The following is an 18,744-nucleotide window of genomic DNA, read 5'->3' as shown; positions in this document are numbered from 1 at the left end:
GTCAGCGGGCTGCTGGCTCCTGCCCCCCAGTCCACCCAAGGGCAGGGCTTCCCCTCAGCCAAGCACACTGGACACCCAGGCTGCTAGCAGCTGGGGCATAAGCCCCACAGGGTGTCCTGTCCACCCCACCTATCCTACCCACCCAGGTTGGACTGTAGGTGGCCTGTGAAGTCCCTCCCTGCCCATCTCTCACCCACCTGTCCAGGTGGAGTTTCTGGGCCAGAGTCCGCCAGTCGGCACCGCGGCTACAGGGTGGGTCCAGGCTGGTAATGATCTTCTGCCGAATGAGGAAGGGGATCTTGAAGGCACTAGGGCCCACTAGGGCTGGGACCCCCCCTTCACTCTCCAGAGCCAGCAGCTCAGCAAATCTTGTGTCCTGGGGGCAGGGAGGGGTGGAGGTGTCTGTTAGAACTTTCCCCAGCCCAAGCCCACTGCCACCTCCCAGACCCCCCCAGAGCCCAGAGCGTGGGGCTGGCGTGGGCACTGGTGCTTCCCAGGCTCCCCTGGTGTGTCAGGAACCTGCTCATTGGAGCTCAGAGGGGCAGTGACCTGCCCAAAGTCACACAGCCAGTGAGCAGAGGAGCCAACTGACCTCATTCTCCTCCTTCCCTCCCACCACCCCTCCCCAAAGACACCTCTGGTGACCACTCAGAACTCAGTGCTGCCAGAAACGCCCTGTCCCTCGCTGCTGTTCTTCTAACTCTGACTCATCCTTAGAGGCCAAGTACAAAGTCCCTCCTCAAGGAAGCCCCCCAGGGTCCCCAGGCCGGCTCGGCTTCCCCTCCTGCTGCTCCTACATCCTCTTCAACCCCCATCCCAAGTCCGATTGCATCTGTCTGTGTTTGCATCTGCACCTCCCTCCCCGGGGAGGCTTGGAGGAAGGTGCCAAGTGGTTTCTGGAGGAGGTGGGCTTGGTGGCAGGGTGGGCCCAGAGGGGAGCACGTTACAGCAGTGCTGAAGCCCCCTCCTGCCCACCTTTGTGATGTTGAAGTTGATGTTGAAGCTCTGCCCATCGCCCTCCACCTGCCACACCCACACCTTGCAGGCCAGGTCACTGGTGCTGGGGCTGACGCGCTCCAGGGTGAAGGTGCAGTGCAGGTACTGCTGTGTGCCGTTCCAAATGTGGTAAAAGGGGATCTCCTGCGGGGGGGCACAGAGGTGGGGTCAGGTGTACTCGGCGGCAGGTGTGCCCAGCTCCAGGCACGTTGAGGGGCCTCACCTGGTAGCTGACAAGGAGCTTGCTCTTCCACAGGGAGCTGGGCACGTCATGGACGGATAGGCGCAGGTTGTGGTAACTGTCCTTGAAGTGCAGGACGCGAGGCTCCTGGATCAGCTGTCCTCCCAGCTGCTTCTCCAGCTGCACCACCTCCTGCAGCACTCCAGGTGGTCAGCCGAGCCTGGGAGGGCCCCTCTGCACTGCCTACCCCCGACCCGGGCCCGTGGGGGCAGGTGGTACCTTGAGTGCGTCATGGGTGTCATGCAGGCAGTAGACTCGGATGTTGTACTCGAGGGAGGTACAGGCCACGGGGGCAAACAGAAGCAGCTTGAGGCGCTTGGATGCCGCCACGCTGAGGGCCTCTCCCACCAGGGCGAAGCGGCCTAGCTGCTCGGTGAAGACGTAGCAGGCACCAGCCTCCAGCTGGCAGTAGTAGAGGTGGGAGGGCGCCTCCTCGCCCAGGTGTAGCACGTCCTGCGGGCAGGGCCCGATGGGTCAGCTCAAGGCCAACAGTAGCTCTGAGGAGTGGCCAGAGACTGGGGAGCGGGGCATGGCTCCAGAGCCAGGAGGGAAGCCCAAGCTCCACTTGGAGCCCCGCATTCGGGTGGGCGGGCTGGGGGCTGTTCCTGCTCACCTCCCAGCTGCCCTCGCAGGACTGCTTTTTGAGGCGCAGGCTCCAGCTGTCGGGGCTGGGTTCCCCACAGTGGTCCATGGTGAGGATGACGGGCCGAGTGAGCAGGACTCCGGGGGGCCCGCAGCTAACGATGGGACTCAGCAGGGTCTGACAGCCGGCTAGGGGCAACCTCAAGTGGGGAAACACGGGTGGGGAAAGAAAGGAATCAGTGGACCGTCCTGGGACTGGGGCAGGCAGTGGCACTCTGGGGTCAGGGCCACAGAACTGGGTGGAGCTAAGGGGCAGCTCTTCCCCTGTCCTCCCTCAGGCCAGGCAGGATGAGGGCCGACAGTGGGCGGGCAGGGGCATCACAGTGACTGGAGGCAGGGGGCAGGACCCGCCCAGCCCAGCAGCAGGGCCCACGCCCACACCTCACGTCCTCCGGCTTGTGCAGTGTGAGGTAGATCTCGTAGATCTTTCCTCGGGGTATGGCGTCCGGCGGGATGAGAAGGCTGATCCCTGTGACAAAGCGGGAGGAGGGCCGGGGCTTACCAGGTCTGCAAAGACACCAAACACGCCCCTCGGCCAGCCCCTCCACGAGCCTCCCTTTGAGGACTGACTGATGTCAGCCTGGCCTGGGGACAGAGGTGCCACAGGGACTGCCAGGATGTCCAACCACCCACACAGGCAGGAAGCTGAGTCGTGGTGACCCCAAGAGCAGCTGAGGGAATCCAGGGGGGAAAAGCATGCCTAGTTAGCATGGGCACAGAAAACTCTGGAACCAAGGGAGCCAGGTATGCTGTGCCTACCTCCCCCATTACCCAAAAGGCACTTGGTGGGACCAGGCACTCCCTGCTTAAAACCTTCCCTGCCTCCAGGATAAAGTCCAGCTCCCTGGCCTGGCATTTGAGGCCCTTTGCCTCTGGCCCCAGTGGCCTTTCCAGCAGCATCTTCAGCCCAAACAGTGCTGCATACTCAGCCATTCTGGAATCACTGCCCTGAGCACACTTCTCCCTGGGTGCCCTATCCTCCTGACCTGCTTGAGCTCCTCCCCTCTCCATTGGCCCAGCCAACTCTGGTGGGCACCCCACCTTGGGGGGACTCTGCTCCCTGCTGGGCAGTGGCCCCCTGCAGGTGGGGCCAGGACCTTTAACAACTTTGCCCGCTTCGATAGCTCTCTTTGGTCTGGGAGCCATTGCACATGTGTCCTCCTCTTTAGCTGATTCACCACTGCTCCAGCACCTTGCAGAGGCAGCATCAGAAAGTGTCTGCTGAGGGAGGAGTGGTTCCAGGGCAGAGGCAGTGGGGCAGGATATGGCAAGGACAGGGACTGGGCAGCTACTCTGGGGACAACAGGGAGTGGTCCTGTCCCATCTTCCTGCCCTTTTAGGACAGGGAACCCCTATATCAGGAGGGGCCTCTCAGGCTCGTGACAGGGAAAGGGGAAGAAATTCTCTGGTTATCCCACCAAGTCCAAGGGCATATGCATGCTCTCTAGAGTGGGCAACTCTGAGGTGGGCTGGCTGGAATATCAGTACTTCCCAGGAACTGAAGCCCAGGAGAAGGAAGCCAGAGATGGCATATTTACAACTACTTCCCCCTTCACTAGCCCAAGCTACCTCCTGGTATCGGCTGCCAGTGTTGGTGACAGTCTGAGATCTGAGCGTGAATGCTCTCTGTGGTGGAGGTACATACGCTCGCATATGCATTCAATGAATGTGAATGCCGAGTACTCTGGAAGCTGAGGGAAAACCACGGGCCCTGCTCTCAGGAAGCACTTGGCCTCATGGGGAGAAAGACAAGTGGATGGCAGCAAAGGATGCTGGGGGCTGAGGGAGAGCGGGGAGGAGGAGCAACCCACCCACCCTGCCAGAGGAACGCAGGGTCGATGGTCACTGAACAACCATGGTGTGCCTGCCCCTTTCTAAGAGGTTGGCATGGACCATCTCATCTCCTAATCCCCATAGCCCTGTGAGGGGAATATCACCATACCACTCACAGAGGGAGACACAAGGCAGAGGGAGAGCTGCCAGGCCAAGACCTGAAGGAGAAGTAGCAGCAGAGCCAGTGGATGGGGCTGAGGGCCCGTGCGTGCAAAGGGCAGCACAGTGTGTTTGGGAGGCTGAGAGCCCATCATGGCTGCCACATGTAGAAGCGTGCATGGGAGGGAAAAGGCCATTGCAGGCGGCCAGCAGGGAATGGGTCATTGTGGCCTTTGTGGGGGGGCAGCAGGAGCCCCCGAAAGACCTTGAGCAGAGGAGGGACATGATCAAGTCTGGCTTCATTTGGTGAATGCTTGGAGCCGTGAACCAGACGGGAGGTAAGTGTGGTAGCCTGGGCCACAAGAGTTAGTGGAGAAGCCGAGAGGCTGGAGGGAGCAGGAGCATTTGAGGAGGAAGAACGGCGGGACCTGGTGTGTGACTGAAGCTGGTGTGGAGGTGAGCGGGCAAGTGAGGAAGAGAAGGAGGTCAAGGTGACCCCCAGTTTCTGGCTTGAGCAACTCAACTGCGCTGTCCCTGAGGTGAGGAAAGCCGGGAAGCAGGAGGTTCTGGGGGAGGGTGGGAGACAGTGCTGTTTTAGGCATGATTAATCTGAGGTGCTGTGAGACATCCAGATGGAGCTGCCCAGGAGGCAGCTGGGTGTACGATTCTGTCGCCTAAGAGAACTGCGGCTGGGGACAGAGGAGTGGGAGTGATCTGCACAGACATGGCGATTAAAGCCATGGAGTGGGCAAGATGGTTCATGGACAGGGCGCCGGGATGGAGCTCTGAGGAACGCCTCCATTTAGGGGGCAGGCAGCAGGAGCAGCTGGAGAGGGGCAAGAACATCAGGGGCACGCGGGGTCATCTAAGCTGAGGAAATAGAGAATTTCAGGGTGAGCGTGGCCACCCATGCTAGAGGCTGCGGTGCTTTCTCAAAAGATGACCTTGGAAAGGGTCCATGGATTCTCTATCAAGGTGACTTGGGGGGCCGGCCACGTGGCTTAGCAGTTAAGTGTGCAAACTCCGCTACTGGTGGCCTGGGTTCGGATCCCGGGCGCACCGATGCACTGCTTCTCCGGCCATGCTGAGGCCGCGTCCCACATACAGCAACTGGAAGGATGTGCAACTATGACACACAACTATCTACTGGGGCTTTGGGGAAAAAATAAAAAGGATTGGCAATAGATGTTAGCTCAGAGCCAGTCTTCCTCAGCAAAAAGAGGAGGATTAGCATGGATGTTAGCTCAGGGCTGATCTTCCTCACAAAAAATAAATAAATAAATAAAACTTAATAGTTCCTATTGTTAAAAAAAAAAAAAAAGGTGACTTGGGGAGGCTGTTGGAGGCATTTCCGTGAGGTGGTGGGTGGAGGGGCCCCCTGTCCAGGCATTTGTCCTCTCCTTTCTCTCCTCTAGTTCGCCAGCATCTCAGGACCAGCACCTGCCCTCCCACTGGGCCCAGGGCCCAGCAGAGTCCAGCACATACAGGCTGGCCAGCTGTTTAACGGAACAGACAGTAGGCCTGTGCCCTCAGGCAACGGAAGGGAGACAAGCTCCGACCACGGCCTCAGCGCTGGCCCCACTGCCAGTGATGACTGGATCCTCTCCAAAACTCGCTCCCCTTTCCTTGCTGGCCTGGCTCGGCACTCGGGTGAGGCCGAGCAGCACAGGAGGCCATCAGGGCTGTCCCGTCCTCCTCCAGGAGGGGCACAGAGACCAGCCTGGCTCCTTAGAGCTCCCTGGGGCACTCTGGGGCCCTTCCCACCTGTATTAGGGATCATCAGCCGGCCCCCGAGGAAGTTGAAGGTCCCATAGGCCATGTTGCTGGTGCCGCGGGGCAGGGAGCGAAAGTAGTTCTGGGTGGAGAGGCGGGAGACGAAGTCCTCAGCCTCAGAGGTGGGTGAGCTGTGGTGCAGTGTGTGGCGGCCACCACCCAGCGGGCTGAGCAGGTGCCCGTTGGTGAGCTGGAACTTGGGGCTGGGCCCCTCCTGCCGGGGACACAGACTGCCCTGGTAGGTGGTGGTGGTGGTGCTGAGGTCTGGCTGGATGGTGAGCAGATGGGGATTGTCTGCAAGGATAAAAAGACTCAAGGAGTGGCACTGGGGCAGCCCCATCCAGGCAGCCCTTGGCGTTTGGGTCTCGCAGGAGTGCTGGGGGCAGGGAGCACCCCACCTGCTTTGCTGGGCTTGATGCTGACGGGCTGGAAGCCTGAGGTGAGGATGGACGAGTCCGCCACGTCTGAGTCCAGCCCCTCCTTCTTGCGGCAATAAACGAGGATGAGGACAAGCAGCAGCAGGAGGAGGCACACGGCCACCGCAATGAGGCCCACGTAGAGGGCCACGTCCTCGGAGCCGGAAGCAGCTGCGGGAGAGAGTGCGGCCTTGGGAGGGGCAGGGTGCGGGAGGCCGGGAAGGAGAGGTCAGCAGTCTACACCCCAGGAGGATGAGGCCTCCACTCCTTGGGCATCAGCACTAGCAGGGCAGCAGGCGCTGGCAGCAGGGAGCATGGAGTCAGCAGGCGTGCATCCCAGCCCTGCAGCTGCCACCACCTTGCTATGTCACTGAGCAAATCGCATCCCTCACGGGCTCGAGTCAGGCTGAGGTTGCTGCTGCCGGAGAACCGAGGAGGGGAAAGAGACACTTCCCCGGGTGGCCTGATGCTGGGCTGCTGGTTGAACCCGCTCTTCTAGGGCCCAGGGCAGCTGGGACTGGGGGTGAGATCCCCAAAGCAGGGGATCTGCTTCCTGGGGCTCTGCCAATCTGCTTCCTAGCCGGTTCCTGGGCCAGGAACAGGGGTGCCAGGGCTCTTCTTGTCTGCCTCTTCCAGGCCTGGAGCAGGGCCAGGGAGGGGGTGATTGACTGCCTGGAGGAAGCTATATTGATTTTAGAAGGGCTTTGCATAATGGAAGAAATGTCCATCAGAAAGGAATTGACACAGATAATTAGGTTTTTAATTGAAAGAATGGGGGAGGGTGTGTTCTTGGGGAAAAAAATCCAACAGAGATCTTTAATTGTTAGTTATGGCCTTGTAATTAACAAGCCTCACAAGCCCTGCGTTCCCACAGGACTTGCGTGTGCACTTGGGGCACGGGGTGGAGATGAAGCTGCAGGAGGAAAGGGAGAGGGGTTTGGGAGATGATCCCGGGGTCTGTGTGTGCACAGTCAAGGTTCAAATGTATGCAAGTCTCAGGGGAGGCGTGGGAGGTACTGGGTCGTGGGTGGGCATATGTGTGGGTGTGTTTGGGATGAGGGAGTCCCCGAGGGTCCTGAGCTTTGGAGAGGGGATGCAGCCTGTGGCAGGGCACTGATTCCCTTAGCCACCATCTCCCCAGGGCTGGGCAGGTCCAATCCTGGCCAACTGAAGAGGACTCCGGGGCAGAGAGGACTCACTGTGCACGCAGAGGTCGTTGGTACAGTTTCGGGTGTCCAGGTCAGCGCCCCGGCACTCCTCGCCTCCGTTGCGGGGCGCTGGATCTGAGCACTCGCGGCTCCGCCAGTGGGTGCAGTCAAGCCCACAGGCTGACCACTTGCTCCACGGGCTCCAGCTGCCGTCCACTAGACGCAAGATAGACACAGAGAGGAGACGGCATGGTCAGCCTGGGGAGCGAGCCCAGAAAGTCTGCTGGTGCAGCTTCACTGGGTGCAATGCCAGGGCCAGGTCCAGGCCCACCAGTCTGCACGCCCTCTGGTGTCCAGCTGGCCTGGATGATGCATGCTAATGACAAGAGGCACGATGACACCGGGCCTGCTTGGCTCTACCCACACCAAGGGGCCATCCTGGCCCTGGGGCAGTGAGGGTGCTTGGTTGCACAATGACCCTCTGATCCCAGGCACAGGTGGTTCTGCAGCCCCAGGCTGGGGCCTGCCCCTGCCCCACACTGACTGTACCTCAGACCCTGTGACTCAGCCCCTTTGCTGAGGCTGAGCCTGGACACAGACTGAGTCCTGCCTCCGATCACACTGAACCCCATCCGGGCCTCAGACTGAGCCTGGCCCTGCGTGCCGGCGGGTGGGATGGAGCCATGGGGGCAGGCTGGTGGGCGTGATGGAGCCAGGGCAGAGAGATGGCGTGGTGAGGAGCGATGCGGGAGGCAGCGGCCACTGGTACCTGGGCACAGGGTGGCGCAGGCTGTTTTCTGGACATTCTGCCCCTCACAGAACGCGCCCCCGTTGAGAGGCGCCGGGTTGGTGCAGCTCCGGCTCCGTTTCTGCCAGCCGCGCCCACAGCTGGCGCTGCAGACGGACCACTCGGTCCACGTCGACCACCCACCGTTCACTGGCCGGACAGAGAAGGACTGGGGTCAGGGAGCAGGGGCTTCCTCATACACACTGGCTCAGGGGCTGAGGCAGGAGGGCAGAGGGGCTGTAAGCTGGAAGTGGGTGGGCTGCGGCTGTGCTGGGAGAGAAGCCCTGAGGGGAGGCCATGCTTGTCCCCACTGTTCTCAGAGCCTGGCAGCACCCGCTCCATAGCCCCTTCTCCCAGCGGGTACTGCAGGCGCTCAGGGCAGCCAGCCCTAGCTGCAGCTCTCATGCTCCTGCGGCCCAGACCCCAGCCTTTCATGGGGGCAACTCCCACATCCCTCCCTCTGCCTGCTCCCAGGGGGTGCCTGGGACACTCTACTTCCCATGCTGGGGACACAGGAGCACAGGCTGTGGTCTGTAGCCTTTCCTAGACTCCCATCCTGTCCTCTCATCACCCTCTGCACAATGTCCCCTGCCCACAAGTAAGCCAAGGGATGGTCTGGCCACAGATGACCACCAACCTGCCCCACACCTCGGCCCAGACATGCCTCTCACCTCCCCAACAGCCAGAGCAAGCCCTCTCCCTGTTCTGCCCAGTCAGGCCATGGTCTGGTCCACTGGCCCTGGCTCTCCAGGAGCCAGCTACACATGGCTGCCCCATGACACTTCCGGTGCCTCTCTTGTGCCCAGGAGCCCCTCCGCCCCGCCAGCGCCGGGGCCCACCATAGACGATGACAGCAGCAGAGGCGCTGCGGCGACGTGCTACGATGTTCTTGGCCACGCAGGTGTAGTTGGCCGTATCAGCCAGGCGGGCCTGTCGCACCACCAGGCTGTGCTCTCGCGTGATGTACACATTGGGGTCCAGGGATGGGTCCACCAGGTCCTCGTTCCGGAGCCACTCCACCTGGGGGAGGGAGCCACACCACTGCACTGCTTGCCCACACTGGCCTTGCCTGGAGTGAAAGTGGCCCCTGAGGGGTCAGCCTGGAGGGCTGGGCAGGTGGGACCCGAGACCTGGGAGCACTGCCCACCTGTGGAGTGGCATCGGAGCCCCTCTCACCTCAGCTGGGGGGATGCCCTCCGGCGGGCGGCAGGGCAGCACGATGCCCTGCTCCAGGGACACCTCCTTGGCCAGTGGCTCCTGCTCAAAGTTCTTGCGCAAATCTGGGAGGAGAACAAGAGTGTCCTCCAGCCTGGCTGCCTCACGCTGGGTCAGCCTGGCCAGCCCTGTCCCCCAGTCCCGCAGGGGCCATGGTACATGGTGGGAGGAAGTGCCGAGTGCCCGGAGGGACATGGGGGTGTCTGGGTTGTTAGTGCATAGGCACTTCCCCCACCCATCAAGGCAAGACCTGAGGAATTCTGAGCAGACCCCCTCCCCTGGTGACACCCTAGGGCTGCCCCCCCAGGCCAGGCCCTGAACTCACAGGCGATGCGGATGTAGGCCTTCTGACTCTTGGTGGTGCCTGAGGAGCTCCACGCCACACACTGGCACCAGTACTCCTCCAGCCCAAAGACCTTCTCCACCTGCTGCCTCGAGACATTGATGCGGACTTCCATGGTGGGCAGCCCTGGGGGCGGGAGGGCCCAGGGGCCACACTGAGCCCTGCACAGGCCTCGCTGTCCAGTCTCGATGTTTGGGGTCCCTGTACTACCCACAACCACTCCCTCTGCTAGGCAGGAGAGCGGCCAGGATTTGGGGGCTCAGTCCAGGGGACCCACAGGAAACTCCCTTCATATCTCCTGAAGGCCAGAAGTGGGTCTTCAGCACTTCCATGCATTATACTTGGTTACCCAAGGCCGGTCTCCCTGGAGTCACTTACAGAAATGTCCCTAAAGGGGCTTCCTGTTGTTTCAGAGACAACGGCACAGAGGAGCCTTGGGTGACAGAGACTGGCTTCCAAGAACCCCCGGCAGACAGGCCAGCCTTGGGGCCTTTGTGGGTAAAAAACAGTGAGGAAAGATCTGGCTCACTTCCCTGGGAGTTAGCAGGTAGATCGTGACATGTGATAATATAATAACAGCTATTAACAATATAATTACAGTGATTATGTAGTATGATGATAGACCCCTGGGACTTAGCAAGGGTTTCCCACATGCTAGCTTGTTATCTTTCTCAATCTGTGCCCTTGGATGCATTGCTCCCATTCTGTGGAGGAGAAACAGAGGCTCAGAGAGGCCGTGGCTAACTGAGGCCTGGGCTGTCTGAACCCAGAGTGTGTTCAGGCTGGGGGTGCCCATCCCATAGGGAGAAATGTTGGCGAGGGAGAGGGGGCAGCCCCTGGGGCGAAGCTGGCGTGTGGTAGGCTTCGGGGAACCCACTCTACCCCGACTGGGCTGCGCTGGGGTGACCCTCTCAAGGATGGACTCAGCACCTGCCCTGTGCGCCACCCCGACCCAGGGAATGGGGCATTCGGGGAGGGCTTGGACGCTCTGAGGACCCGGGGGTGGGGTGGGGGGGGCACAGCCCTCCTCCAGCCCCCTGGCCCTCTGCCAAAACCAGTGACTCGAGGAGTGAGAAAAGACTGTTTCCAATTTCTCCTCCTCCTGACCCCAATTTCCCTCGGGTCATTGGCTTATTAGAAAAAGGGAGAGAGGCCTGCTGCCATTGTGTTTCTATTGTTAACAGAGAAATTCAATTAGGGCTGCATTGCAGGAGCAGCCCAGCCCAGCAGGCAGCTGGGAGGCTGTTATCCCTCTTCATTTCTCTAACACATCTCTCCTGACCCCTGCCCAGACCCCTCCCCATGAGCCTCTCCGGCTGCCACACTGGGTCCCCAGATTTTTCTATTATTCGCCCCTGCCCCCGGTTAGTTCTCACAGGAGATGGGGGTGTCACCTCTGGTTGAGGTCACTGTTGCTGGGCCAGTTCCCTCTGTTCTGGATACTGCCTGCCGCCCCTTTTCTCTCCCATTCTCTAATGCGCCCGGATGTGCGCCTTCTCTGGGGTTGGGGTGACGGCTGAGAACTGAGGGTCCCTCACAGGGTCTGTGCATAGGAGCGGGGCCCTGGGCACCAGCTGCCTGTCAAGCACACCTTGGTCATCTGAGAAGGAGCCATGCACACACCCAGGGGTGGAGGCAGGGCTCTCCTTGGCGTCTGGGGTTAGTGGTGAAGACCTCCAGAACATTCTGAACTGGGTACTTTTTCTCTCCCAGGTGGACGGGTCTACTGATGGCTCACTCCATCCCCTGAGGGGGTGGGGGAGCTCACATGCTACCCAGGCAACTCACTCGTACTAAATTTAAGTGCTCCTATTTCTCTCTCCCATCTCTTCCCACCTATGTCCTGCCTCCTCCTCGGCTCCTTCCTGCTGCCATGAATGAGGGCCAAGTTTGAACGGATGTCTCAGCTCCAGGCAGCACCCTTAAGCCCCACACGCTCCAGGAGGGCAGGGCACCGAGGGGAAGACCCATGCCCTGCCCTGCCGGGGCCTTGATGTGAGGGGCTGTGACCTCCCCTGCAGGTCACTGAGCAGTTTCTGGGCATGGCTGCGTCTGCACCTGCCTGTAAGTGTGAGCGGATGCCAGCCTCGGGGAAGGGCCAGGGAGGCAGGAGGCGGGCCCCTGTTGGCCCTGGAGTGGGTGGGGTGTGAGCGGGTGTGTGGATGCCATGGGCACGTGGGGGGTCCCGGTGTGGGCGTGCTTGGTGTTTCTGGGAGGTGGAAGGTTGGCGGGGGAAGGGGGTGGGGTGTATGCTCTGAGGCCAAGCCTAGGCTTAGGTTCTCACTTTCTCTCCAATCTGCTTCCAATAACCAAACAGTTTGTTTAACACACAATAAATTACATCTCCAAACTGGGCTCCAGTGCTTGGTTTCCAAATTTCGGGCTTGGACAGCATCATCAGCAGGTTTGGGTTTGAGGGTTTTCAGGCTTCGGTCCTTCCCCCAGCCTTCTGGGGAGAGAGGGGTGAGGCGGAGACAGGGATGCTATGTCCTGGGGTGTCCACCCGGCTTCCCCTAGCCCCAGACAGGAGTGGGTGGGGCTACAGATCTGGGCTGACCTCTGACTCCCCCATCCCTGCCTGACCACAGAACGTTTCTGGGTCAGGGTCTTTGGTCTGTGTGTGCACACGTGGTGCCACCACCCACCACCATGGCATGTGTTTGTGGGTAAGTGAGGGAAGCCTACCTCTTCACCTCAAAGCACTCAATGGCTTTGGGTTGAGAAATCAACAAGATCACCGAAAATTCAGATGTGCTGGCCACGGGAGGCCTGAGACTGGGGGCTCAAGGCAAGAAAGGGCCCAGGTCCTTATGGGTGGGGTGTGTCCCCATGAGCTCTGCTCTCTGACTGGCCTGAAGGGAGCAAGGCCAGGGCAGCCTGTCAGGCAGTGTGGGCCGGGGGGCCCTGGTGTGAATGTGGCCCGGCCTGTGACTGCTACGCAGGCACAGAATCCAGACCTTGTGATAGCAGGAGACAAGGTGGGGTGTGCGTGGAGAGCCTGGAAGGGGAGGCTGGGAGCAGCAGTGGACCGGCCTGGGGCCTTCCAAGAGGTTCCAGGACAGGCTCTGTAAGGCTGCAGGAAGGCAGGTCTCTGGCTGTGGCTTCCTCTTCCTCACCTGTCCTTTCCCTGGGGGATCTGCCACAGCAGTGGGACTCACCTTGCTGCAAAGTGGCACTGGGCCCTGGGTTAGGGGTGGGGAGAGAAGAAAGGCCTGGAACTGGGTGTGTGAGATCTCACAGCTCCCCCACCAACCTGCAAGCAGGCCCTCCTCATCCCCTTTTTACAGATGAGGCCCAGGGAGGGAGGGGACTTGCCCGAGGGGAGGCAGACCCTTGCACCTGGACAATGTGGGCCCTACAAGCTGCCTGCGTGGCCAGAGAGGCTTCTGGTGTCTCTGCTGGGCTGGGGGAGGCCCTGGCCCTGGGAGGTGCTGATGGGGCCCAGGACTCTCTTGGGCCACAGAGGGCACTGTCCTCTCCACCCCTCTTCTGAAGGTGGGAGGCAGAGCTGCATCACCTGCCCCGAGAGCCTTGGGGGCTGAATTCCTAGCACCTGACCCAGGCCTGGCACAGAGCAGGTGCTCAGTTAACCCCTGAGGCCTGCAGGAAGGAGGCTGCAAGCAGCAGGACTGTGTGGGCCCGGGCAGGAATCACTAACCGAGGGCCTGACTCTTGAGGGGAAGGAGACTAGCCCCCGCTGGACCCTGGTGGGGACGATGGGGTGTGACTTCCGCGGAAGAGAACACCTGGTTGGAGCCCTTTAGGGGCCCTGGATGAGTCAGAGCCAAGGTCTCCATCCCATCTGTAACTCGAAAGGCTGGTTCTGAGGACTAAACCTTATGCTGCCCAAGCCCAGGGCTGCTCTCGTACATCCGCACTGTTAGAGAGCTGCCCAGCAGCGCCCCCAGGCAGGCCCTCCTCCAGGTCCCCTCTGCCCAGCACCAACCTCCCACAGCCTCCTCCTCCTGCTGCCTGCCTCCCGCCCCAAACCCCAGCCCCGCCAGCCTGCCCTTCCTGCATTTGCACCTTCCGGTCCTTGGCCCTGGGAAATGCTGGTTCCAGGTGGTTTTAAGACCGGTGTTTGGACACTACCCCTCCTCTGGGAATCCTTCCTGGGCTACCCAGCCCCTCCTGCCTGGTGGCACCAGCCACCCCTCTGGGCCTTTGGTCCCCTGCCTGCCCTCGGCATCAGTGTGAGTTGTCCTGGGCCTGGCATCCTGTCCCCAGCTGCACCGCGGTTCATGCTGGCTCACGTTGGTGGCCAAACTCCCCACAGGGTGTGTGCTGTGTCTCAGGCTGGCGGAAGCCCGGTGGGAAGGGGCTCAGGACTTAACCTGAGGCCTCCTCTGTGTGGGCGCTCCACAAAGCGCCAAGGTGAAGGGAGAGGAAATGAACTTAACTGGGGTCCAGTAAGTGAGGAGGAGGAGAGGCTGTTGTCAGCTTGGCCAGCCTACCCTTGGGGAGTGCAGGAACCCAAACAAGGGCTCTCTGCCCACGTCCCCATTGCCCACTGCTGCCTAAGGACAGGGCTGGCACGGGGCATGGGGCGTCCCATGAAGGGACACTTCTTGGGTGTGCCCACTGCCCCCAGAACCCCTCCTTCCACATCTCAGCCGAGTCCCACTGGTTCCCTCTCTTTGGTGTCAGCCCCCATACTGGCCCCCCGAATGTTACCCATAGCTCTGGCCAAGTCACTTGGCAGCTTGAAATCCCACGGGACTGTGACCTCACTCCAGAGCCTGATGGATGAGGCTCCCGGATGGCACCCCTGCCCCCTACGCACAACCCACACCCTCCCTGCTGACCCTCACCGGCACGCCCGTCCCTCCAGGCCTCTGCTTGTGCTCTGCCCCCTGGGACGCCTGGGACACCCTTTCCCTCTTCTCTCCCTCAGCAGTTCTTATGCCCCCTCGGTTTACACGTCACCTCCCTGGGCAGCCTCGGTCCTACTGTTCTCTCGCTCCCCACAGGGAGCTGCCCACCTCTCCATGGGGACTGTGTCCCCAGCTTGGGAGTTGATGCTCAGGGAATGAGCAAATGAATGAATGAACTAATGGATGCATAAGTTAAACAGTTACAGAACATGAGCTTCATGAGCTCTTTGATTATCTGGGACCCTCCAAACCCCCTTTCCTTGCTGGCACTGCTCACCAGGCTGCCCCTGGCCCAGCCCGGGCTCAGACACAGTGGCAGGACCTATCCCCCCCCCCCCCCGCTCCCTGGGACATTTGCAGGGGGCTTCCCTCTCACTCCCCCCCACCAAGCTGTGAGGTCTGGTGAGGGTGGGACCTCCCAGGGAAGGCCCCAGGGTACAGGTGTGGGAGTCCTGCATCTCCTGGGCATCTGCCATGGTGGGCACAGAGCTGGTAACATCCTGGCCTCTGCTTGTGGGGAAGGGGCAACTGCAGGCCCCTCTGTGGGCCCCCATTTCCTCTGGGGCTGGCTCCACTCCCCCTCACGTGGCCCCGCCTGGCTGCCCGCCCGGCTCACCGCTGCTCCCGTCTGTGCTGCGCTCCATCGCGTGGTCTACCTGGCGCACCCACTCCCCGTTGCACTTGAAGAAGATCTGTGTGGCGGGCGTGGCCTTGCACACCAGCAGCACCGGCTTGTTCTTAACGATGTACACGTCCTCAGGCTCCACCAGGAAGTGGGGAAGCAGGTCTGGATTAGTGCCGGGCACCGGGTTGGCTACTGTGGCACTCTGCTGGGCACCTGCAGCAGGGGCAAAGGGGTAAGGTGAGTGGGGCCTCTGCGGGGTGGGTGGGGCCTGCCTAGGGGCTGGGGCCGGGCCATGCAGGGGCAGCCCGCCAGGCTGATGGGAGTAGCGTGAAGCCAGGCTCTGCCACTTCTAGCCTGGCAATCTGGGCTGCGGAATGCCCCCTCCCCGAGCCTCAGTGTCCCCCTCTGTAAAATGGGGGAAGAAGCATGCCACCCACTTGTGAACACGAGAGATGAAATGAGACAAGGGTGGAAGTTCCAGTGCACAGTGGCAGTCAGGGCTCCTTGTCATCCAGGTAGAAGCTCAGGGACCTGGTGAGTCAGCCCACACCCTGGGAGGTCCAGGGGAAAGCTGGAGGGAGGGAGAGGACCCAGGCAGGGCAGCCTGGGGCAGGGGAGGGCAGGGCTCCTTTCCTCTGGTGTCCTGGCTGCCTCCAGGGCCACTTCCGTAGTAGGTGCTCAGACAATATCAAGTGAATGAAGGAGGGGAGGGGGCAGCTGGGAGTGTCGGTGGCAGTGCTGTTGCAGAGAGGCCAGGGAGGGGTACGTGGGGGTGAGCCTGGGCTGCAGGGTGGGCCCTGGGCAGGGTGGCAGCCAGGAGAGTCTGTCTGGGAGCCTGAGGGACCTGGGCCATGTCCCACTCTTCAAGGAGACCTGAATATGGGTTTCCTTCTAATTTTAACTGAAAATCAGAACCATCCCACAAGTCATTTTACACAGGTAATTAGCTCTGAGGCTTGGCAGAGGTAAACCCCCACAGCAGTCTGACCGTCAGCTCGACCAGCAGGACCCCTGAGAGGGTGGGGCTGGGAGGATGGGGGGGCACCCACAGTCTCCCCACCAAACAGGTCCCCGATGGCCTGGCCTCCCTCAGGGCTGCAGTGATTTTCCCACCAGCACACATACACAATCAACAGGAGCCTCTGGGCATAAAGAGGGGAAAACTTGGGCTTCAGAGACCCATCTGCTTCTTGCTAGCGGGGACCTTGGGCGAGTTACCCGTGCGTCATCTGTGACGTGGAGGTCCCGTCTACCCTGTGGGGGATTCTGGAGGCTCCTCACATGGTCAGCCTCGTGGCTCCACTACCCTCCCCATGGGCATCCCAAAACCCCTGGGGGCCTGAACGCCACCCCCAGAGGGCATCCATGCTGCCCCTTCTCTCCTGCTTGCACAGGGACCCTCTCTTTCCAAAGTGGGAGTCTGCCCCTTCCACCCAAGACCATGATCTTGGGGAGGGGATCTGCCTGGTCCTGCAGGCATCCTGGGCCGGCTTGGGTGAGTGGGGAGTGCCTGCCGAGAGCCTGAGCACCTGGTGACTTCAGCCTGTTTCCTCACCTGCAGAATGGGGAGATGTACCCAGATCCCAGGGCTGTTGTGAGGACGTGGTGAAGGCGGCACTTGGCACCGTGCTCAGGAAATGTTGGCTGCTATCAGTACCCAGTGGTTTTGCATTTACAATCATCTCCCTCAGCTCAGTAACCCTCACAGCAATCTCTTCAGGGGCAAGGTCTAATGAGGAAACTGAGGCACAGAGCTGGCAGGGGCCTTGCCCTTGGGATGGGGGGAGTCGTGTCCTTGTGTGGGAGGGGCGCAGGGCAGCATTTGCAGCAGCGGGGCTCACCTACCCTTCCTCCTGCCTCACCCCTCCCCCTGGCCTCTCCCTCTTGTGATCTTTCTCTGGCAGCCGCGCCCCCTGCACATTCCCACAGCTCCGTAATGAAGGCTGGGCTGCCTGGGAACCACACTTGCAGTTGGGAAAACAAAGCTTGCCTTGCCCCACCCGGCCCTGTCCTGGACCACCTCGCAGGTCTCTGCCAGTGCCCTCCATGGGTCTCTGTTGTAGGCTGAGGAAGGTAGGGGTGCTGCTGGAGGGAAGAGCCCTCTTACATCTTACAGATGGGGAATCTGAAGTGTGAGGGGGAGATCACTTGCCTAGACCTCCCAGCTCTGACCCTGGACTCACAAAGTGTCCGGGGGCTGTCTGGTGACTCCTGTTACATTTGCTCTTCACTGTCTCGCAGCAGCCACTGGCCAGCCCTTGACCCAGGCAGCAGACTCAGCCAGGGCAGGGCTGAGTTTGGCTCGGGCTTCCCAAGGTCTAGAGAATGAATGGGAGGGCGGGCTCCTGAGTGTGGGCTGGAGTGGGGAGCTGGTAGGTCCAGTGGCCTCTCTAGACCCTTAGTGGGGAAGCCACAGCATCTACTCCAAGGCTGCACAGAGGATGGCCGAGCCTGACCCCTGAGCAGGGCCCTCAGGGGCCAGGGGGACAGCGGTCACAGGCTCCAGAATGGCATGGGAAGTGCCAGGCCTGGCCATGCCTCACCTTGCAGAGGCTCAGTGGGACGGCCTGTGCCAGCCTACCGGCGGAGGGCTGGGTGGGCAGGGGTCCCGGGCAGGGGGGTGTGGGCAGGGGCGGGCATGTGGCCCTCCAGCCTCCATATGGATCACTGCGCCAGGCACTGCTTGCGTCAGCCACCCACTGAACCCGGCACAATCCCTCATGTCTGCATTTAACTGCTAATGAAAAATAAATGTACTGTGACCAATAAGGGACATAGCTCACTTCTCTGGTGCCTCTGTCATGCCACGCCGGCGCGGCCTCCCCTCCTCACCCTGGGGAGGGGCATTTATCAGGCGGACCAGGGGTCCAGGCTGCAGCCCTGCCCTTTAGCCAGGACACTCTAAGGTCTCGTGTGGGGGTAAATTCACGCCCCACTGGATGTCCTCTTGGGGCTACAGAAGCTGCCGGGCAGCCAGAGCTGACTTCCCCTCCCTCTGGCCTCTGAACCACTCTGTGACCTCCCCTCTGTGGTCAGCACCTGCCATCTGCCCGCCCCTCACAGTCCCAGCTAGGCCTCTTGCCTGAAGGCACAGCAAGAGCCTTAGGTCTCTTTCCCTCCATGTGGCAGGTCACTAGAGTGAGCATTCTTTCTCTTCACCCAGCGTGAATCCTGTGCTCGTCTATCAAAGACAACACCCAGCAGTACATACTCAGTGCCAAATGATCTAGGATCCTTTCAACAGGGCGCCACCTTGCCAGTTCCTCACAGTCCCCACCACTCCCTGTCACCTCAACCCTGGGCCTGCTTCGTCTATTTCTATTGTCTGCCTGGCTCCCATGGGTGTTTCAGGATGGGGCCTAGTGCTTTTGGCTGGCATCCCTGAGCCTTCTCTTCTGTCCCGTTAACTCTCCAGCCTTCCTATGCAGAAACACCCACTGATCTCTCCTAGGCACTGCCTCCCATCGCCAGGTCTGCCCACGCTCTTCTCTCTGCCTGAAACACCCTCCCTCCTCTGCCAGCACTTTCTTACCTTCTCCTCAGGGCCCAGCTCCACTGTCACTTCTGGAAAGATGGTTCCCCCACCTCACTCTCCTAGGAAACCACACATACCGTTTTGCCCTCTCTGCATCTGAGGCCTGTCCTCCCTGGTACTGTAGCTCTTACCACAGGGCATTTATCAGGTGGACCAGGGGTCCAGGCTGCAGCTATGCCCTGGAGAAGCAAGCGGGTGGCTGAGGCCACTGTCCCCA

General features: G+C 60.9%; 1 protein-coding gene across 1 annotated transcript in view; it reads right to left on the bottom strand.

Annotated features, from left to right (window-relative positions):
- The window catches only part of UNC5A (unc-5 netrin receptor A), a 62,754-nt gene that overhangs the window by 1,189 nt on the left and 42,821 nt on the right, over positions 1-18,744 (bottom strand). Inside the window, exons 2-14 of the mRNA XM_058546566.1 lie at positions 14,984-15,205; positions 9,476-9,619; positions 9,112-9,215; positions 8,775-8,955; positions 7,200-7,364; positions 5,983-6,171; positions 5,576-5,878; positions 2,261-2,348; positions 1,851-2,019; positions 1,457-1,690; positions 1,220-1,369; positions 976-1,140; positions 198-376 (exon numbers count right to left, since the gene is read on the bottom strand). Of these exons, the coding sequence (XP_058402549.1) occupies positions 198-376; positions 976-1,140; positions 1,220-1,369; positions 1,457-1,690; positions 1,851-2,019; positions 2,261-2,348; positions 5,576-5,878; positions 5,983-6,171; positions 7,200-7,364; positions 8,775-8,955; positions 9,112-9,215; positions 9,476-9,619; positions 14,984-15,205 (2,293 nt within the window). The remainder of the gene's footprint in view (positions 1-197; positions 377-975; positions 1,141-1,219; positions 1,370-1,456; positions 1,691-1,850; positions 2,020-2,260; positions 2,349-5,575; positions 5,879-5,982; positions 6,172-7,199; positions 7,365-8,774; positions 8,956-9,111; positions 9,216-9,475; positions 9,620-14,983; positions 15,206-18,744) is intronic.

The sequence above is a fragment of the Diceros bicornis genome, chromosome 1 (assembly GCF_020826845.1).
Source record: "Diceros bicornis minor isolate mBicDic1 chromosome 1, mDicBic1.mat.cur, whole genome shotgun sequence".
In the NCBI taxonomy this organism is placed as follows: Eukaryota; Metazoa; Chordata; class Mammalia; order Perissodactyla; family Rhinocerotidae; genus Diceros; species Diceros bicornis.
The sequence above is the reverse complement of the archived record's forward strand: the minus strand, read 5'-3'. Positions and strand labels throughout refer to the sequence as shown.